The sequence below is a fragment of the Rhinatrema bivittatum genome, chromosome 8 (assembly GCF_901001135.1).
Source record: "Rhinatrema bivittatum chromosome 8, aRhiBiv1.1, whole genome shotgun sequence".
NCBI lineage: Eukaryota > Metazoa > Chordata > Amphibia > Gymnophiona > Rhinatrematidae > Rhinatrema > Rhinatrema bivittatum.
In genome coordinates this window covers 160,013,902-160,035,706 of record NC_042622.1, presented here as the reverse complement: position 1 = coordinate 160,035,706, position 21,805 = coordinate 160,013,902, and the positions used below count along the sequence as shown (strand labels likewise).

At 40.5% G+C, this 21,805-nt stretch overlaps 1 protein-coding gene across 4 annotated transcripts in view; it reads right to left on the bottom strand.

Moving 5' to 3' along the window:
- Positions 1-21,805, bottom strand: part of LOC115098072 (CDK5 regulatory subunit-associated protein 2-like) — a 143,360-nt gene that overhangs the window by 93,104 nt on the left and 28,451 nt on the right. For all 4 annotated transcript variants that reach the window (XM_029614375.1, XM_029614374.1, XM_029614373.1 and 1 more), the window contains 2 exons: positions 11,861-11,971; positions 7,590-7,666 (listed from right to left, as the gene is read on the bottom strand). In XM_029614375.1, coding sequence (XP_029470235.1) covers positions 7,590-7,666; positions 11,861-11,971 — 188 coding nt within the window. The remainder of the gene's footprint in view (positions 1-7,589; positions 7,667-11,860; positions 11,972-21,805) is intronic.

Below are 21,805 nucleotides of genomic sequence, written 5' to 3'. Positions count from 1 at the left end.
CTCTGTGGATCCTGGAGCCCCAGGAAGAAGTGGCACAGTTGATGAAGACATTGGCATCGAGGATATTGGTCTCTTCGATGATTGTTTAGTGGTTATCGATGTTGTTCCATTTTTCCTTTGTGTTGGCGCAAGGGTGACCATGGGCATCGGTATCGGAACCGATGAAGTGATCGGCATCGATCCAGACTCCGAAAAAAGAGGCGGCATCGATATTGGTATCAACGTCGCGGTCATCAGTGGTATCGACGTCACTGGCATCGGGAGTAATCCCGGCATCGGCGATGTCGCCGGTACCGATACTGCCATCGTCATCGGTAGGTTTACCAGCATTGGTGACTTCACTGGCATCGGCGGTATCGCCGGCATCGGCATGGTTGCCGGAAGTTGTTCTTTTAGGGCTTGCATTACCGCTTCTTTAATCAGTGTAGTCAAGTCCTGCGGTACGGGTGGAACACTTGGCGCCGATGGAGGAGGAGACAACATCTGCGATGGCTGTGTAGGCTGTACAGAGGGAGGCCTAGGTGACGGCGATGTATCCTTATGTTTTGGCCGTTTCCCGCTCGGTTCCTCCGGGGAGGGAACTGACGGAGATGTGGAGGCATGACGATGCTGATGTTTGTGTTTAGGCCTTACCTCTGTCTCCGATCTCACCGATGACGTCGACGGTGTTGGCTATGCTTTATCCCCAGAACCGTCCAGTCGACTTTTTTTCAGCAGGATTTTCTTTGTAATTCCTGCTGGGGAAGATTTAGTCGAAGTCAAAGGAGAAGGACTTAGTTGCAGGTGAAAAAGTTGTTCAATTTTTTCCTGCCGGAGTTTTCTTCCCTTCGGTATTATTTCCTGACATTGCTGACAGGTTGAAATATCATATTTTTCGCCCAAACAGACGACGCATTCGAGGTGCGGGTCTGTGACCGACATGGTCCGATTACAGGTCGGGCATTTTTTAAAACCCGAAGCCATGGTAGTATCGACAGCAGTCGATGAAAATGAAATATTGTGAGAAAAAAATTAGCGTTTTTGAATGAAAAACACTATATCATCGCACCGTCCGGTGAGATATAATGAGAGTGAGATCCCTTAAGGGAGAGAAAATTTTTAAGAGATGACTTTGCAGTCAGAATTGAGTATAAAACTCAGAGGGCTCCTATCTCCGCGATGCTTTCAGCAGCGCGGAAAAACGAAGACTAGAGTGAGACCCCTGTGGCAGAGAATATCATGGCATGCTGGGCATGCTCAGTGGCCTCACAGTGCCAGTCAAAAGTTTCTAGAAACTTTGACAGAAGTTTTCCCGCAATAGGGCTCCGTCAGTGATGTCACCCATATGTTGTCCTGGGATAAAGCATCTTCTTCTACAATATTAATTTAATGTATTAAATTCAAAGTATCCACCCTTGCCAACCTTAATAAAACCAGTCTGGTTTCTACTGATTTGCAGAGGCAGGACCTGTTCTATTCTGGAAGCCAAGATTTTAGCCAGAATCTTATAAATCATAATTTAACAAAGAAATTGGTCTATACAGCCCACACTTAACTGGATCTTTTCCTACCATATAAATAACACAGAAATAGAGGCTAGCATAGTGGAACAAGCAAAGGAACCCCCATGCAAAACACTATAATATAAGGCTGCCAGTCTGGGAGCAACAACTTTGAGAATATCCTAAAGAAAGAAAGGGAGAAACCATCTTCACCTGGACACTTGCAGAGACACAAAATTTGAATTGCAAATTGAACCTCCAGAGCAAAATAGGTTCTTCAATCTAATTAAGCATAATATGTTAACCTTAGCAAAGCAAGATTACCCTAAAAAATAAGCAATCTCACTAGCTACTAGCTCTGAAGCACACAAAGACTTATAATAGTTCCGAAAAGCTGCACAGATGGCATCACAAGAAATCATATTTAATGTGATCCCAAACTGGTAATAGCTTTTACAAGATTCAACTGAATAGTGTCTTTCAACTTATGGGCCAACAATTTATCCACCTTGTTGCCTTTCTCATAGAATTTCTGCCTGTCTAAGAATTCTTCCCACCTTTTGAATCCCAATAGACTATATAAAAGCCCTCTTATGCAATACAGCCTCCAGAAGATGGAGTCAGATGCAATGTACTGATAAGGAAAGCAAAGAGAAATTGAAAAGAAGCTTGCCGTGGAAGCAAAACCTCATAATAAAAACTTTATCAGGTACAATTGAGGTAAAAAGCCTGTGAAGGAGTCAGTTGGACCATTAAATGATCAAGGGGTAAAAGGGGGATTTAGGGATGACAAAGCTATAGCAGAGAGACTAAAACAAAACTCTTTAATTCGGTATTTACTGAGGAACATGTAAGATATACCCATGCCAGAAATGCTATTCAAAGGTGATGATTCAGAAGAAGTGAAACAAACTTCAGTGAACCTGGAAGATGAACAAGGGCAAACTGACAAACTAAACAGTAGCAAATCATCTGAACCAGAGTGCTGAAATAACTTAGAAATGAAATTGTAGACCTATCGGAAATTTGAAAACTATCAGTGACATCATCTATGGTACCTGAAGACTGGAGAGTTGCCAATGTAACGCCAATTTTTAAAAAGGGATCAAGGGATGATCCAGAAAACTACAGACCAGTGAGTCTGAATTCTGTGCCAGGCAAAATGGTAGAATCATAATGAACAAAACTGCTGAACATATAGATATGAATAGTTTAATGGGACAAGCCAACATGGATTTAGCCAAGGGAAGACTTTCCTCACAAGTTTGCTACATTATTTTGAGAACATAAACAAACATATGGATAAATGTGAGCCATTTGATATAGTGTATCTGGATTTCCAGAAAGCATGTGATAAAATTCCTAATTCCTGAATTTAAGAAATTAAAAAGTCATGGTATAGGGGGCAGTGTCCTATTGTGAATTGCCAACTGGTTAAAGATAGAAAAAAAAGAGAGTAAGGCTAAATGGTAAATTTTCCCAATGGAAAAAGGTGAATAGTGGAGTACCCCAGGGATCTGTTCTGGGACCACTGCTTTTTAATATATTTATAAAATGACTTGGAAATGGGAACAAGTAAGATGATCAAATTTGTCGATGACACAAACTTATTCAAAGTTGTTAAATCGCAAGAGGATTGTGAGAAAGACATTGCAAAACTGGGAGACTGGACATGTAAATGGCAAATGAAATTTAATGTGGACAAGTGATGACCAAAATGATGCACTTAGGGAAGAGTAAACCAAATTATAGCTACACAATGCAAGATTCCACATTAAGAGTCACCACTTAGAAAAATGATCTAGTTGTCATCGTTGAAAATACATTAAAATCTTCAGCTCAGTGTGCAGCAGCAGCCAAGAAAACAAAAAGAATGCTAGGAATTATTAGGAAAGGAATGGAAACAAACAGAGAATATCATAATTCCTCTATATTACTCCATGTTGCAACCTCATCTTGAGAATCGTGTGAGATTCTGGTCACATCTCAAAAAAATTACAGCAGAATTAGAAAAGGTACAGAGAAGGGCAACCAAAATGATAAAGGAGATGGAACAATTCCCCTATGAAGAAAGGATAAAGAGGTTAGGACTCTTCAGCTTGGAGAAGAGACGGCTGAGGAGAGATATGACAGAGGTTTATAAAATAATGAGTGGACTGGAACAAGTAAATGTTAATCAGTTTACTCTTTTGAAAAGTACAAAGACCAGGGGGACACACAATGAAGTTACTAGGTAATACTTTTAAAACTAAAGAGAGAAAATATTTTTTTACTCAATGCATAATTAAGCTCTGGAATTCGTTGACAGAAGATGTGGTGAAAGCCATTAGTTTAGCTGCACTTAAAAAGGTTTGTACAAGTTCCTGGAGGAAAAGTTTCTTAACCATTATTAAGGCAGAGTTGCAGAAGTCCACTGCTTATTCTTGGGATAAGCAGCTTGGAATCTGTCTATCCATTGGGATCCTGCCAGGTACTTGAGACCTGGCTTGGCCACTCTTGGAAACAGGATACTGGGCTTGATGGACCTTTGGTCTAACCCAGTATGGCAAGTCTTAGATTCTTAGGAATAAGAATTAAGTGAAAAAGATTAAAAAGTAAAATCTTATTTGGGTATAAATATCTCCATGGATCCACCAGCCTGCTATCATGTAATAACTGTTCAAACAATGAAGCATTGTGTTTCAAAGCTTTAGAAAGCAAGCCCATTTTCTAACAAAGAAGAAAGGATCATATTAAAATCACCCCTCAATTAAAAATCTATCCTTAGAAAAAGACAGATCAGAAAAGCATGTAGTGTTAAACTCAATTTGGAGAATACACAGATTCCAAAGTAATAATACACCCAGCCACCATACATTTAAAAATGTAGCATGCACAAGGATCTTTCCTAACTTTGTCTACTACAAATATAAAATTCCTGGCCAATAAAATATCCTTACCCTCCCCTTTATGTTAGCAAAAAAAAAAAAAAGCAGCAGCAATGTATTTAAGAGGGAATTCCCTATCTTGCTTAAAATTCATCTCTTGAACAAAATACCCCCAAACCTTGTTCCGAAATATTTCCCTGAGGAGCAGATCCCTTTTAAATAGTGCTAAGCACCTTTACATTTAGCAAACAAGAAAACTCAAAAGAAGTCGACATGATGATAATGCAACAGTTTCAACAATTTTGGATAAGGTCACTAAAATATACAACCACCAAAGAAAATTGATCAAAACAAAATCCTTGAAAATAAAAATAAAAACCTCAAGCAAAAATCACCCACGCAACCCGAGTACCCAGAGAACCAATTCTGGCATGCAGTACCAGCCATGTAGTATCAGACTAGAACCCAATACCAAAGAAAGGAAAGATAAGAGCCCCCTCTCCCCAGCCTACTGCAGCCCTCACCCAAAGAGGAGAAAATAGAAAAATTAAACTTCCTACAAAAAGGATAAGAACCTAAAAAGGGAACAACGATAAACCAGCAAAATGAGAAAGGGTAAAAGAAGCCTCGAACACAAACCCCCTGCGCCCCCCCCCCCCCCCCCATGGAAATCCTCAAAGAACAGATATAGGTACAAAGGAAAGTCATAACAAAGAAAGAAAATCCAAGAGACAAGGTACTGGCAACACCCGACCACCATTCCTTAAAGATGTTACTAAGGGAAACACATTTACAGCTACCAGAACAGCAACCATCTCTAAGAATATCATAGCCACCAGGAGGTATAGAAAAATATAAACACCTTCAATGCCAGAAACATAGTAAAATGCAAGACAACAAATATGAGAAATGAAGACAAATACACAATCTACCTCATCCCATTAAACTACCTGATCAAAAGGTGAAAAAGCACAAAACCATTTCAAAGGTAAACAGTTCAGCCAGGACCAGATTGTTTCATTTCTGCATTGATTGCTCAAGTGAAGATAGTTACAACTTCCTCCTATAATTGTGATGGCGTTTTCTAGGCGAAACTTCAGACCATTCTAAAGCAGTAGGTGAACAAGGACCTCTACAAGTTTGGCTCTACCAGCAACATGATTCGCTACTGCCTTACATTCCTCAAGATCAGTGATGCGATACTCCCTGCAACCAAAAGAAAATTATATATCAAAAGGAAAGCCCCAGTGATACTTTATACCCTTATCAAACAATAAAACAAATCAGGAGGTTAAAGCTCTTTTGTCTTTCACGGGTGTACTATGATAAACTTTAAAAAATGTATATCTTCCCACCTTTGAACTCCAGGCTATCTTTTCCTCACATACTGCTGTTTGTCTGCAAAATAATGTAGACCCACTACCGTAGACATAAAATGTTTTTGGCATTCAACTTTGAGACCTTCCAATTCTGTGTGCACGGTCAAATGTAACGGTCCTTTCCTCCAAGCCAGGAACACAGGACCTCAAAATATCATCAAGTAGCTTGGCAGTATCCTCCTGATTCTCTTCTGGGACTCCTAAAACCCTGATGTAATTTTTCTGCTGTCGATTTTCCAAATCATCTTAGTGCTCATTGAGCTTCTTGGTAATTTTTTTCATATTTTGCATTTTGTAATAATCCACAGACGAATCAATTTGCTTCGTAATAAGTTTCCTCATTCAGAGCAATGCTCTCCTTCAAATCCTTCACCTTTTCCTTGAGGTCAGAGATAGCACTGCTAACATCAGTTCTTAACAGCTTAATCTCTTTGACCAGCTCTGAGAGCTACTACAACTGAGTTCAATTTAGGATCCCCTGCAGATTTCAAACAAGCAACATCTGTAGACACTTCAGTAGACTCAGGAGGGATCTTCGCAGATCTATTGAATTTAGCCAATGCAGAAGTACAAGATAGCTTGGACTCCAATTTAAAAAAAGGTACAATGAAGGAGAAAGGAAGGCAAATGTAGCTACACAGAAGTAAAAAGGTAACATTCTGGATAAGATCATAGTCAAAATAGCAAACAGATCCCCTCAGTCAGCGAGCCATTACAGATCAAGTAGTCTAAAAATGGAAAGAGACTTCAATTAGGGAATAACAAAAGGAAGAAAAAAGTCCTTCAAAAACAATCAGAATGCATGGAAAATCCAATTTAAAAAAAAACAAACACACAGCAAGCAGAATAGACAGATACCTTGATCGAGGGGAGACAAAAAAAACATATGAGAAGAACAAAATAAAAATGGTATCAGTGTCTTTAAACACAGCACATCTTCCTAGGAAGTCACAAGATAACTACATACAGATCTCAGGGATCCTTAAAATTCACTCACAGCATACATGGTACAGTTAGCCTCCCACTGCAGCACAGAGCAGCAAGCGGCTCCAAAAGAAAGTCATTAAATATATATTTATTTTATTTTTTTACTTATTTTATTTATTTATTTATTTAAGGTTTTTTTATACCGGCATTCAAGAACTCGTTCTCATCATGTCGGTTTACAGAAAACAGGGGTGCAAAAATATAACCAAAAACATAAATAAACATGGAGAACAGAAGCAGTTACAATTAACAAGGGTTCATGAACTGGGACTATAAGAAATAAAAGAGATAGATGAGGATAATTATATACAAGTGTACAATGTAAAAGATTTATATCCCGCATTCTTCAACGTTTGAAGCAGGTTACAAAAGTAAACACACTTATAAAAGAATTAAGACAAAAACAATGATAAAAACATTACTTGAATACATATCTATCAATGACCTGACAAAAATCATGACAACATACAGAACCAGCAATATAAAAGTTTTCAAACAGCTACACTGCAAATCATCATGAATTCCTGGAACCAATATCAAGGATTATCTCATACAAACTGGATCTGCTTGGTCCACACTGCCCATGATGTAACACACAGCACTGAACTATCAGATATACTGTGTGACAGCATACTGCTGCTTCAAACTTGACACATGATCTATAGGATCTCAAAATCTCATACATTGATCTTGAGTTCCTCTGTTGAGTGAATAAGAGATACCAAAACATACAAAAAATTCATTCCATTGAAAAAATATCAACATGGAGTAGTTTCCTGCTAAATTTAGGACAGCCAAGAAAGAATAATAAAAAATACAACACATTGGACACTCAATTTTCTGCAATGAATTTATAAAAATGTTGTATTACTTACGAAGCTTTGATGAGTAAATGTTGCTTCTCATGTAGCTCATGCTTCAGACTTTCCACCTCAACCTTCAGTTCAATGTTCTATATAACAATGTAGAAAAAAAGTATAGTTTGTTCTTGTCATTATTATATATAAGTCAAGTGTTATTTAATTATACATCTCAATTTTTTTTCTCTGAGGCAGAGAGCAAAAGACATTTTTAAAATATTCTAAACTTGAGAGAAAGGATCCTTTTTTGCACCAACTTAATAAAGCAGAGTTGCTTACCTGTAACAGGTGTTCTCCAATGACAGCAGGATACCAGCCCTCAACACATGGGTGAAATCATGCGATGGAGCCCATCATGGAAAACTTATGTCAAAGTTTCAAGAACTTTGACTGAGCCTCTCTGAGCATGATCAGCATACTATTATACCACACATCCACGTGGGGTCCCTTCAGTCTCACGAAGTGGAAACCCAACTCCACAGGGAGGTGGGCAGGTTGCATGAGAACTGGCATCCTGCAGTCCTCAGAGAACACCTGTTACAGGTAAGCAACTCTGCTTTCTCCAAGGACAAGCAGGCTGGAAATCCTTACTCATAGATTAATCCCTAGCTACAGGTGGCCCACCCAACAAAAAAGGGAACCAACAACTAAGTACCAAGGGGCACAAACAACATGGTGTTGGCAACAGAAGTGTGTGTGTGTGGGGGGAGGGGGGGCGCAGCTTAAACAAAACCAATCGGCCTAGGCAGGAACAAAGTTGGGTTCTAAACATCAAACAAGTTCTGAAAGACAGACTGGCCAAACCTGCTGGCATGTCACCCATCCCTATCCAGACAATAATGCAATGTGAATGCGTAGAGAGAACTCCACATAGCAGCTCTGAATATCTCGATGGGAACTGCTCGCGAGTGGGCCACCAACACTGCTATGGCTTGAACAGAGTAAGCCTTGACATTACCCCTAAAATGCAATTCCATCTGGGCATAACAAAAGGAGATGCAGTCTGCTAGTCAACTGAAAAGTATCTGCTTGACAATGGTGATACTGAACCTGTTATCATCAAAAGAAACAAAAAGCTGGGTGGACTATCTATGGGCTTCTGTCCGCTCCAGAAAGAAGGCCAAGGCTCTCCTACAGTCTAAACTTCACAGGGCCTGGAAAAGAATATTGGCAAGACAATGGACTAGTTAAGATGGAAATCCAACACCATCTTAGGCAAGAATGTAGGATGCATAAGCAAGACCGAGTATGAGGTGGATAAGTCACTAAAGCCTGGAGCTCACTGATCCTGTACTGAAGTACTGCCACCAAAAATATGATAATCCAGGTCAGAAACATAGAAACATAACATAGAAACGACGGCAGAAGAAGACCAAACGGCCCATCCAGTCTGCCCAGCAAGCTTCACACATTTTTTCTCTCATACTTATCTGTTTCTCTTAGCACTTGGTTCTATTTCCCTTCCACCCCCACCTTTAATGTAGAGAGCAGTGATGGAGCTGCATCCAGCTCTCAGATCTTCAGGTCACAAGAATGCAGTGGCTCAAAAGGAGTTTTCATCACTGGGCCAGCATCACATTGACGTCCTAGGAAACTGCAGGAGATCTTAGGGGAGGACTTCAACTGAAGCAGGCCTTACAGAAACAGTACAACTATAGGCTTATCCTCTACACACAGATGATACATGCCAATTGCACTCAGGTAAACCCTCACAGAGTTGGTTTTAAAACCAGATTCTCAGAAGTGTAGAAGTTAGTCAAGCAGTTTGTGTTTCCGGAAGGAGAAAGGATCCAAGGCCTTTTGCTCACACCAATCATGCAAACTCATCCACTTCAGTCCAAACGACTTTCTGGTGGAAGTTTATATGGAAGCCACCAGAACATAAGAGACATCCACAAAGATCAAGAGGTTGGAGTGTCATTCTCTCAAAATCCAGGCTGTGAGCGACAGGGCCTGAAGATTGGGATGAAATAACCTGCCAAAATCCTGTGTGATGAGATCTATGGTCTTCAGTCTGATTGGTTTCTAGATGGACATCTACCACAGGAGTGGAAACCAGTCCTGCTCAGCCAATATCCTCATGAAGCTTCAAAGTCTTCATTACCAGTGGAGCTGGATACACATACACAAGACCCTTGCTCCAATGTAGGGTGAAGGTATCTGAGGCTGGCCTGCCGTGAGTCCTGTACAGGAAGCAGAATTGAGGAAGCTTCCTATTCTAAAGCACCACAAACAGATCCCTGTCCAGGCTTCCCCAGAGGAAGAAGATTTAATTCGTGACACCCTGATCCAGAGACCCTAGTGAAGCCTAAAGGTGTGACTCAGCCTGTCCACTTTAGATTTTCCATGCCAGCCAGATTCATTGCCCTGAGCACCATCCTGTGGAAATAAGCCCATGACCAGATCTGAACCACTTCCTGACACAGAAGGTACAATCCTGTGCCTACCTGCTTGTGGAAGCACCACATTGCAACTTGGTTGTCAGTCTGTATCAGGACAATTTTGGCTGGATAGCTGATCTCTGAAGGCCCACAGAGAATACCTGATAGCCTGAAGCTCCAGGAAATCTGATATCGCTTTTACTGGGTGAACCACAAGCCCTGGGTGCTGAGTCCATCTACATTAGCTCCCCAGCCAGGGTGGACACAACTGTTGTCAAACAGATCGAATTTTCAGGATATCCCTAATGAATATGCATGAGAGAGATTTGCATGCTCTCTTCCTCAGTTGCTCACTCCTGTCCTAGAATGTTTGGAGGAGGAAATACGGAAGAATAATTTGCTGGAACTTATGGCCTGATGCAAACTTTCAATTTTTACGGCCTGGTAATGCTGAGTCTGCGCCCGCCATCTGGACATTTTAGTTGGTCATGGTCTAGGCCGAAGCAGCTGTAGCACACCTGGTGCCCACTGGTGAGCGACATGATCTGCCTACACACGCAACTCAAAGCAGGAGGGCACGTAGTACTTTTTGCCAGACATGGGAGCCCGAGGACCTCAGCCGTGCCTCGCCTCACTGACTGATTCTTCTTTGTTTTCTTGCAGGAGCACTGAAATGTGCTGCTGGGGGACTGTGGAAACAGCGAGGCAATGAAAGACAGAGAAAGAAAAAAACCTAAAGAACATTAGTCAGGACAAAAAATGAAAACGAGAGAGAGAGGGAGAGAAGACACATTCATGCAATAGCATGGACAAAAATAGACTCAGGAGGCTCACGAGTCAACTCTCATGCATGCTTAGTAGAGCATAAAGTTTTACAGCTTAGAGAGACAAATCCGTTTGGCACCTCTGGATGATGTAATCTACATGTAATTGTTAATTCAGCCTGCTTACCATAAGAACATAAGGCTTGGGTCAGACCAAGGTCCATCAAGCCCAGTACCCTGTTTCTAACAGTGGCCAAGCCAGGTCACAAATACCTGGCAGGATCCCAAGGGGTAGACAGATTCCAAGCTGCTTATCCTAAGAATAAGGAGAGGATTTCTGCAACTTTTCCTCCAGAAACCTGTCCAAACCTTTTTTAAACACAGCTATACTAATAGCTTTCACCACATCCTCTGGCAACAATTCCAAAGCTTAATTATGCGTTGAGTAAAAAAATATTTTCTCAGTTTTAAATGTATTACCCAGTAACTTCATTGTGTCCCGCCCCCCCCGTCTTTGTACTTTTCGATGGACAAAAATTCTTGTTGGAATTAGGATATAGTTTGGATTGGTCTAAACATAATTAAAACTTGGCCCTTTGAGGGGGAGAGAGGGTTGGTGTTTTAAAAGGGGATTGCTGAGGTTATACATGGCGGCGTGAATAGAGTATGTGGGAAGGGAGGATTACAGCTGTCATGTTGGGTTGGGATGTGGAGTGTTTGTCATTGTGAAAACTAGATATGACACAGGGCAGAGGTACCTTGTTTTACTATTTTCTGTGATTTGTTTGACCGAGCATAATTTGTTCTCTTGTTCCACATTGGTTGTATTGCTATTGCAGCATGTTGTATGTCATATCAATAAAAATGATTTTAAAAAAGTACTAATTCACAATTATTGTTTTGCATCCTCAACTGAATCATACGTTTCTTACTGTTGCATCCTGGCTATTTCCTACTGCAAGCAAATCATTTAATAGCATAGATGAATTGTTTGATTTTTTTTTGCACTGTGTCTTTATAATCAGGTATAGTTGCTATTAAATAAAATGCTAAACAAAAACCCCACCACAATCTTACAGAGCCTTTTAAAAGCAGGAACAAATGATTGGCAAACTCTAAGGCATTAAAAAAAACAACTCACAGTTTTATAGATGTCCTCACTGGCGCCATCAAATTTCTGTTGGATTTGTTCTTCTAGAAAATATATTCGAAGTTTCAAATTGAAGTTTTCCTTTTTTAATTCAGTAATTTGCTGTATAAGAAAAATGACACCCAAAAAGATAATCTGTTCAGACACTGATCTTTGAACTTGTCACAGAAAGAGAGAAATTATCACTTTTATAAAAACACACTGTGGTTACATTATTTTCCTTGCAGTATAAAAGTACAAGCCTGTTTTATATTATATTGTCCAGAAAAGAATTACTTACTTGTAATTACTGATTTCATATATTTAAACTAATAGGCCACATGATGCACTGACAGCTTCCACGCTTACAAATGGTGAGATACTGATGTGCACCAACCAGCAGCAAGGGGTCAAAGTGATCATGTCCTATTATCATCAGGTAGCAAAACAGTGTGATAAGGTGAGCAGCCAGATCCAAAGGGATGCTTATATGAATACGAAGAAGCATCAACAGCAAAAAATTTTAAAAAACCCACTTACTCAATATGGACCTTCTAGAGATCAACTAGCGTAGGTAGTATTACACCAGAAATCAAACTGAGCAGACTGGACTGGCCTTATGGTCCTTACCTTTTATCATAGCCTATGTTTCTATGTAACACCTCACTCCAGGGTTCTTCTCAATCTAGAAAAGCATAAACCTAGCTGAGCTGAGTGTACAACACCAGGAGGAGAGATAGATTGATCTGTAAATACATGAAACCATTACCACCACAGAACACAGTTACTCATACAACATAAGAACATAAGAACATAAGAAATTGCCATGCTGGGACAGACCAAGGGTCCATCAAGCCCAGCATCCTGTTTCCAACAGAGGCCAAAAACCAGGCCACAAGAACCTGGCAATTACCCAAACACTAAGAAGAATCCATGCTACTGTTGCAATTAATAGCAGTGGCTAATCCCTAAGTATAATTGATTAATAGCCATTAATGGACTTCTCCTCCAAGAACTTATCCAAACCTTTTTTAAACCCAGCTACACTAACTGCACTAACTACCTTCTCTGGCAACAAATTCCAGAGCTTTATTGTGCGTTGAGTGAAAAAGAATTTTCTCCGATTAGTCTTAAATGTGTTACTTGCTAACTTCATGGAATGCCCCCTAGTCCTTCAAGATTAAGGTATTTTCCATGGATTCATGGTAAAGGTTACAGAATGCCTCTAGAGAAAAAAAATGGATAGAAAATGTCAAAAGGTATCCAAAATTTAAACAGGCCCAAGAGGGAATAGCAGCAGCATTTTTGGTTGGTAAATACATTTTTTTTAAAGTCTATAAGCAGTACTCATTTCATAAATGTTTTCAAATGGGATATTGTCCTTTTCAGAGAAAATCTATGGATCAAATTCCTCCATCTCCCTCCCCATTCCCTCTATCGTTCCCTTTTTACCTCTCCATTTCTCCATGTCTTTCCCCTCTGCACCTGAAACCCTGCATTGTTCTATGTCAATTCTTAAGTCTTTCCCTGTCTCCATCTCCTCTCTAGCTCTCTCAGGTTCTCTGTCTTTCCCTGGCTGTCTCTCTTTGCTTCCCCCCCCAAGCAGCCTCTCTCTCCTTGGCTTCCTAACAAGTTCTGCCTTTCCCCATTACACCATCCCAGTGACACAAACCCTTTCTGCCTAGTAGTTACACTGTACTGAGTGATACAATAACATCTTCTTTGCCCCTGCTGCACGTCATTTAAAAGCAGAAGGCATGTGCATGGCAGGGGACAGAACTGTCACTGCAGGAAGCTTGTATACTCCTTTCTCCCTTTGCAAAGCCTTCTACTGCCAGCAAGCATAGTTGAGAAACAATGTCAAAATTAAAACAAAAATAAAAAAACATGGTCTCTCTCAGCACAACCTTGTACATCAATGCCCCTGTGACAATCAAGCAATGAATCACTGCAAAGTGAGATTAAAGAAATCCTCCAGCCCTCAGGCCTGAAAAAAACCTTGTATAAGAAATTGAACTGTAAACAAATTGCACAATCCATGAATTTTCCATGGATTTACCCAAGCAGATCTTAAAGGTCCTTGAGCTGAAACAGCAAACATTAAAGCTCAGAAGAAGCATTCCAAAGGGATTTTATCATCATCAGCTTCCCAGAGAACCTGAATGTAATCCACTTTGAAGTGCTGAAAAGCAGAATACAAATCAAATAAATAAACAGACAATCCTTCAAGTTGACATAGAATGCACTAAGACAGATAACAGGTACAAATGGGAAATTTTCCAGAAGCAAAAGTGGGAATGTAAGTCTATACCTTAATTTCACTCATATATATGAGACGAGGATTTTCATTTTAAACTACATAAAAGGGACACCAAAATAAATTAAAAAAAAAAGAGTGTAGAATCTCATGGCTCTTGTTAAATCAGCAAGTAAGAACACAAGCAATAGTTTCTATGTCGTTTATAAACAAGAGATAGAGATGGAAAACACGGATGAGATTTTCAGGGTAGTGCTTCCCTCCTGCCACTAGATGGTGACGGTGGGACAGGAAAAAGTTGGCTGTCAAACAAATACAGTTCATAAGGCCATGCTAGAAATAACTGTCTGAATCACATTTCTATGCTGTTTTCTATATTTAAAGTGTTTATACTGAGCATGCTGACATTTTAGACCTAATTAGCAGCTTGGGACTCTCATCCTAATAAAAAGGCATTTGAGGAACCATGAAATCATACCGATTTGCTTAGAAAAAAAAAAAATGAAACCATCGACCCATCCACAGGACCAAATCCCTTCCAAATTCCTGACTCTCATACCAGAATACATTTCCAAATATCTAGCTGATATTATTAATTGTTCCCTCTCACAAGGAATTTTCCCAGACGCTCTCAAATCAGCCACACTTAAACCCATTCTGAAAAAACCGAACCTGGATCCGGATGACCTCAACAACTACCGCCCCATCTCAAATCTCTCGTTTATAGCCAAGATCATGGAGAAAATTGTAAATAAGCAGCTTTCAGACTACCTGGAGGACCATAACATACTACACCATTCACAATACGGCTTCCGGAAAGAACACAACACGGAAACCCTCCTCATCTCTCTCTCCTTGATCAAATTCACATCGGCTTTGATAAAGGTCAATCATTCCCTTCTAGCCCTTCTTGACATCTCCGCAGCTTTCGATACCGTAAATCATAATACCCTACTAAACCGGCTGTCAGATATAGGTATTACTGGATCAGCTCTCAGATATTTCAACTCCTTCCTTAGCAATAGAAGCTATAAAGGTTAAAATCAATAACAAGGAATCCTCTCAAACAAATGCCCCATTCGGAGTTCCTCAGGGTTCCTCCTTATCGCCCACCTTGTTTAACATCTACATACTCCCTTCTCTGCCATGTACTCTCAAATCTAAATCTTAAGTTTTATATATATGCCGATGATGTACAAATTTTAATCCCCATATCCAGGTCACTGGACTCAACACTCAAATTATGGAACTCTCATTTACAAAAGATCAACCACCACCTCTCAAACATTAACCTGGTACTCAACACTTCTAAGACTGAACTACTGCTAATAACCCCAGAAGGCAGTCCATTTCATAACCAACTGCATTCTAACATTCAAATATCCCACGCCCGAGATCTTGGAGTTATAATAGATAGTCACTTGAATTTAAAGCAGTTTATAAAACACACAACAAGGGAGTGCTTCTACAAGCTACAAGTACTCAAAAAACTCAAACCGCTACTATTCCACCATGACTTCAGATCTGTCCTTCAAGCTATTCTTTTCTCCAAGATAGACTACTGCAATTCCATCTTGCAAAGTCTACCGAATTCCACTATAAAACCCCTCCAATTGCTCCAAAATGCAGCGGCGAGAATTTTAACAAATACTAATCGGAGAGCGCATATCTCCCCCATCTTAAAGGACCTCCACTGGCTCCCAGTAAACTTCAGGATCCTTCATAAATCGCTGACAATTATCCACAAAAACATTCACCATCAGACTCCTATAGACCTTTTACACCCTTTCAAACTACACTCGACGACCAGACCCTTAAGAGATGCCTACAAGGGATCATTACATGTTCTCCCAATCAAATTTGTACAACACGCTAACATCAGAGACAGGACATTTTCTACCGCAGGACCCTCCATCTGGAACGCTATACCCCCGGACCTCAGACAGGAAACCTGTCTACTAACTTTTAAAAAGAAATTGAAGACATGGCTATTCTGCCAAGCCTTCCCTACTAATAGCTCAACAGTCTGATCTAGAATTATCATGCCTCCCTCCCATTCTCCATTGTAAATAGTAATTTATTGTATATAGTAATTTATCTTCGTTCTCCCCCTCTTTTTTTCCTTCTCCCAGTTAAGGCAACCTTGTTAGAATGTAACTTTTATGCTCCTTCAAATTGTCTTGTTATATGGTTGGTTATTGTTTCTGCTTCGTTCGATGTAAACCGAGTTGATTTGATCTGTATCAAGAAAGTCGGTATATAAAAGCCTTAAATAAATAAATAAATAGAATGGTTTGTACTAGAGTGGGCAGAATATAAAAATAGAAATTAAAAAATAGAAATAATACTGTACAGCTATATCAATGGATTATATTAGATACTTGTAGACGATCCTTTTACACCAGCAGCAGCAAAAGCAAGGGGAAAAAAAAAAGATTTCACTTCAGAGGAATTTTCAAATAGCATGGAGACTGGTTGGTGAGAAGCGATTTGCCTTACCGTTCTAATGATAAATAATTGATTTGAAAAGACTGGTTTGCACACAGCATGGCAGCATCAGGACACAGAACGGAATGGAAGCTTATTTCCCAGCAACACTGTTGTCAGAGAGGAGAAATCCATATACGAAGTTGAGAATATCTTGAAGATGTTTGTGTGGAATGAGAACGGATGCTGTCTGATGGCTCAAAATGCTATGAAGAAGGGACCACACTATAATATGCTATGAATTCATAGCCTCCCCAGGAAAAGCTTCATATAGGTGAAACAGATTGGATCCAGAGTCTGTAGGGAATGACTCAGTAAATCATTGGAGTTCATCCAGTGAGATATGAGATTATATGATTATTATTATTTATTTTTTATTTTTATATACCGGTGTTCCTGTATGAAATACAAATCACATCGGTTTACATTAGAACACTGAAACAGATCACCCGAAGACGGTACATGGAACAGGGGGTACAAAAACTTGGATAGGTGGTCATTTTGATATGAGAATTCAATTTAGATAACTTTTCAATTTTAAGTAGAGTGGGTAGGGGTTAAAGTAAATTTTGTTTTTAACAGATATGTGATTGCGAGTGTTATAGGGAGGTGTAAGTGTATAAGTGGGATGAATGATGTTGGGTTTGGTGGAATAATATATTAATGTTATTAAGCACTTGCATTGAATATGGTGCAATTTTACACTGCTTTATATATAACAGATATTATATTTATTTATTTTGATTTTTTTTCTATACTGAAGTTCCTGTATACAATACATATCGCACCGGTTTACATGGAACTGAACTGTCGCCTCAGGGGCGGAATACATTATAACATGTTGACATAGAACTTAAGGGAGAACATTCATGAACAAGGTAAACTGAGGCAGGGTGCAAAAAAACTATGTACATTCATTGTCGGTTTGAATGTATTATATGTATTACATATACATTATACATTCATTTTACTCTATAAATAAAGAATTAAAAAAAAAAATCCAACAAGGAATATTTCAGGGAGATTCTCTTTCACTATTCTTGTTTTGTCTGGATACTGAACCCACTTAGTATTCTTATTGTAAACTGCCTAGAAATGTCGATAGGTATTCTATACATTTTTATTAAATTAAATTTAAAAAACTTTTGGGCTATAGATTTCACCTTAATTCCAGAGACACTAATGATCTGTAGACAGCACACCTATTCTTTGTAGATAAATTGAAGCTTTATAGCTCCTGTGATTGGCATTTAGCAGAACAACTTAGAGTAATGAAGAGTTTCTCAGATGACATCAGGATGACATTTGGCCTGGATAAATGTGCTAAAGCAATTTTCCATAAAGGAAAATTAAATACAATTGAAAACATCTCTCCAAGGACTGTAGCATAAAACAACTTGACCAGGAAGGTCTATATAAATATTTATGGGTAGATGAAGGTGCAACAATTCAACACAACTTGTGGAGAGAAAAGACCAGTAAAGAATACAATATGAAATGGAAATTGATTCTGAAAAGGTGTTTTAACAAGAAAAAAGAAACAAAAGATCAATCAACTTGCACTTATTGCACTCTCCTATAGTTTTGGAATAGTAGACTGGCCCAATAAAGATTTTAAACAGATATAAGAACAAGAGAACTTCTCCATACCCATCAAGAAATCTATAAGAATCAGTGTATGCTGAGATTGAACATTCCAAGAACCGAAGACAACATGGACTTGACAGAAATAGATTATACATATAGAACTACTATTACAGAGCTTCAAGCATGCCTTACAGCATCAATAGATCACCTAAAATGCTGAAATACGAAAGTAAAATGGCCAAAATCAGTCTCCCTTCTTAAGCTTAGACAATTGTTTCAGCAAGTGGAAGGAATGAGTGAGAATCTACCAGTACACTTGGGTAAAGAAGCAAGAGAATTTGCAAACCAAGAAAAAAAAAAACCTCTTTAAAGAATCTGATCAGCAATGGAGAAAATCAATTGGCAAAAGAATAAAATTAGTGGTAAATACAGAAAGTTACGCTAACGTAAACAGTATTTTCCATAGATAGCAGGATGAATTAGTTAGTGGGTTATGTCATCCGGCTGCACTGAATGGCCTTGTCACTCCAAGCTGTAAAGCTGTGTGTTCTAACTGAGCATGTGCGGAGTTCCCAAATGAGCCTCCTCCTCTATAACAGGGATGGGCAAACTTTTTACTTAGGTATACACTGCTCCTAGCTTATACACTGCTCCTAGCTTATTAGCTTCTGGCTAATTTGTTTTTATTTTTTTTAAATACAAACACTCAGTTCTGCTTACTAGTTGCCTTACAGACTTTTAAAAATAAAACACACCAACAAACAACGCCCATTCTCCTGGATCCAGACTCTCCCCTTAGAAAGTCTGCTCTGATATTGTCTTTTCCTGCGATGTAGGAGGCTGAGATCATCTGTAGATGTAATTCCACCCATTCCATAAGATCTATCTCCAGTGACACTTGCTGGCTCTTGGTCCCGTCCACCCCTGGCAGCTGATGTAGGCTATCGTTGTTGCATTGTCCAACGTTAAGTGGACCGCCTGACCCTGGAGTATGTGGCCGAACTGTAGACACGCCAATCTGACACCCCGGGCTTCCAGGTGGTTCATGTTCCAGAGCACCTCTTCCTTGGTCCAGCACCCCTGGGCCTTCAGTTCCTGACAGCGAGCTCCCTAACCCTGGAGGCTCACGTCTGTTGTAAGGCCAGCCAGTTCAGCGGGGACAGGCTTACACCCTTGCTCAGGTGAGGTTCCTGTAGCCACCAATGGAGCCGAGAACATACTTCCATCGGTAGGTGGAGGCAAATCAAATAGTCTTGAGACAGCGGGTTCCAAAGAGACAACAGGGAGAGATGAAGTGGTTGCATGTGTGCCCTCACCCATGGTACTACCTCCAGGGTTGACGCCATCAAACAGAGGACCTGAAGATAGCTCCACACTTGGGGTGTATCGTATTCGTCAACCGATGCACTTCGGAAATCAACTTCCTTATCTGCGAGGACAGGAGAAAGACCTTGCCCTGCTTGGTGTTGAACCAGACTCCCAGATACTCCAAGGACTGGGAGGGCTTGAGACTGCTTTTGTCCATGTTTACAACCCAACCATGCTCCTGAAGCAGGGACGTCACCCTGCTAGTCACTGGAGGCTCTCTTCCAATGACTTTGCCCAGATCAACCAGTTGTCCAAGTACAGGTGCATCAGGATTCCCTCTTTCCTCAGTGCCGCTGCTACGACCATCATAATCTTGAAATATGCTCTGGGGGCAGTGGCCAGGTAGAAGGGCAGTGCCTGGAAATGATAATAGCAGCCCAGTACCACAAAACGTAGGAAACGCTGATATTCTTGCCGGATTGGAATATGAAGGTAGGCCTCGGAAAGGTCCAGGGAGGTTAAGAACTCTCCTGGTTGTACAGCCATTATCACGGAGTGCAGTTTCCATGCAGATGTGTGGCGACACATCGCCACACATCTGTGGCGATGTGTCGCCACACATAGGTGTCAATGACACTCTTGAGGTCCAGGATGGGGCAAAAGGAACCCTCCTTCTTGGGTACGATGGAATAATGTCCCATATTTTCCTCGGCCGCAGGTACTGTAATTATAGCCCTCAATTAGAGAAGCCTTATCAAGGTAGACTCCACTGCCTGCTTCTTGTGCTGGGAGAGGCAAGGAGACATCTTGAAAATATCCTGAGGAGTGCTGCGAAACTCTAGTGCAGGGGTCAGGAACCCATGGCTCGCGAGCCAGATATGGCTCTTTTGATGGCTGCATCTGGCTCGCAGACAAATCTAAATCAGTGTGTCGCCACACTTTCCAGTCCCCCGCTGACCCAGCTGCTCCCCGGTCCTCCTCCGCCCGGGCTTAAAATGTTGTCAGCCCGGGCGGAACGCGGCAGAATAGCTGGAGTCGGCGGCACCGGCATGCTCTCTTCTTCCTGCCCCCCGCGGCCCGGAAGAGGAAGTGGTGAGCATCGGGTGCGTGCGCGGGAAGAAGAGACCACGCTAGTGTGGTCAGCGTCGGTCCAACGAAAAGAAGACTGTGCAGCACGGCTCAGAGGAAAATAAAGAAGAGCTTCAACTGCGGCCGATGGGACTCCTCCTCCGCGAGGACTGAAAATGAAGGAGGTTAGCGTTGGGAGGAGGCTGCTGCTGCCGCGAGTTCCCAGGGTGGGGGTGGGGGTGGGGGAGACAGAGAGTGAATGAGCGAGCAAGCATGTGTGTTTGAGATCCTGTGTGTGTGAGTGAGAGATTGCATGTATGTGAATGATTGAGAGCCTGTATATGTGAAAGAGAGTATGTCTGTGATTGAGAGCCTGCCCGTGAGAGAGAGAGCATGAATGTAAGTTTACGATTGGGAACCTGTATGTGTAAGTTTGTGATTGAAAACCTGTTTGTGTGAAAGAGTATGTGTGTATGATTGAGATCCTTTGTGTGTGAGAGAAATCATGTGTATGTATGATTAAGAGCCTGTGTGTATAAGTAAGAGAGAGCATGTGTGTCTGTGTGTGATTGAGAGCTGGTTTAGGTGATGGAGCATGTGAGTATGTGATTGAGAGCCTGTGTGTAAATGAGAGAGAGAGAGAGAGAGAGGACATGTTTGTAAGCATGTGAATGAGAGTCTGTGTGAGAGAAAAAGACAGCATGTATTTATTTATTTATTTATGGTTTTTTTATACCGGCATTCATGAACTCGTTCACATCATGTCGGTTTACAGAAAACAGGGGTGCGGATAATACAACCAAAAAACATAAATAACGTGATGAAGAGAAGCAGTTACAATTAACAAGGGCTATTTATGTGCTATTTATGTGATTGAAAGCCTGTGTGTGTAAGCGTGAAAAGATAGACAGCATGTGTGTAAATGTGTAATTAAGAGCCTATATAAGTGAAAGAGAAAAAGCATGTGTATATGTGAGTGACTGAGAGCATGTGTGTATAGGTGTGTAATTGAGAGCCAGTGTGTGAGAGAGCGCTGGTATGTGACTGAGAGAGGAGAAAGTTCCAAGCAAACCACCCCTCCTCCTGCTAATTCAGAACAATCTCAGGACACCTGGATATCAAACGTTCCCAGGTATGCAGAGCAAAAAATTTGTTGTATCCTTATTATTTTTCATTACTGGGTCTTTGTGTCTGCTATTTTGAAATATTTTGTTGGTATCTGGAAATTTTTTATATGAGTTTTTAATTAT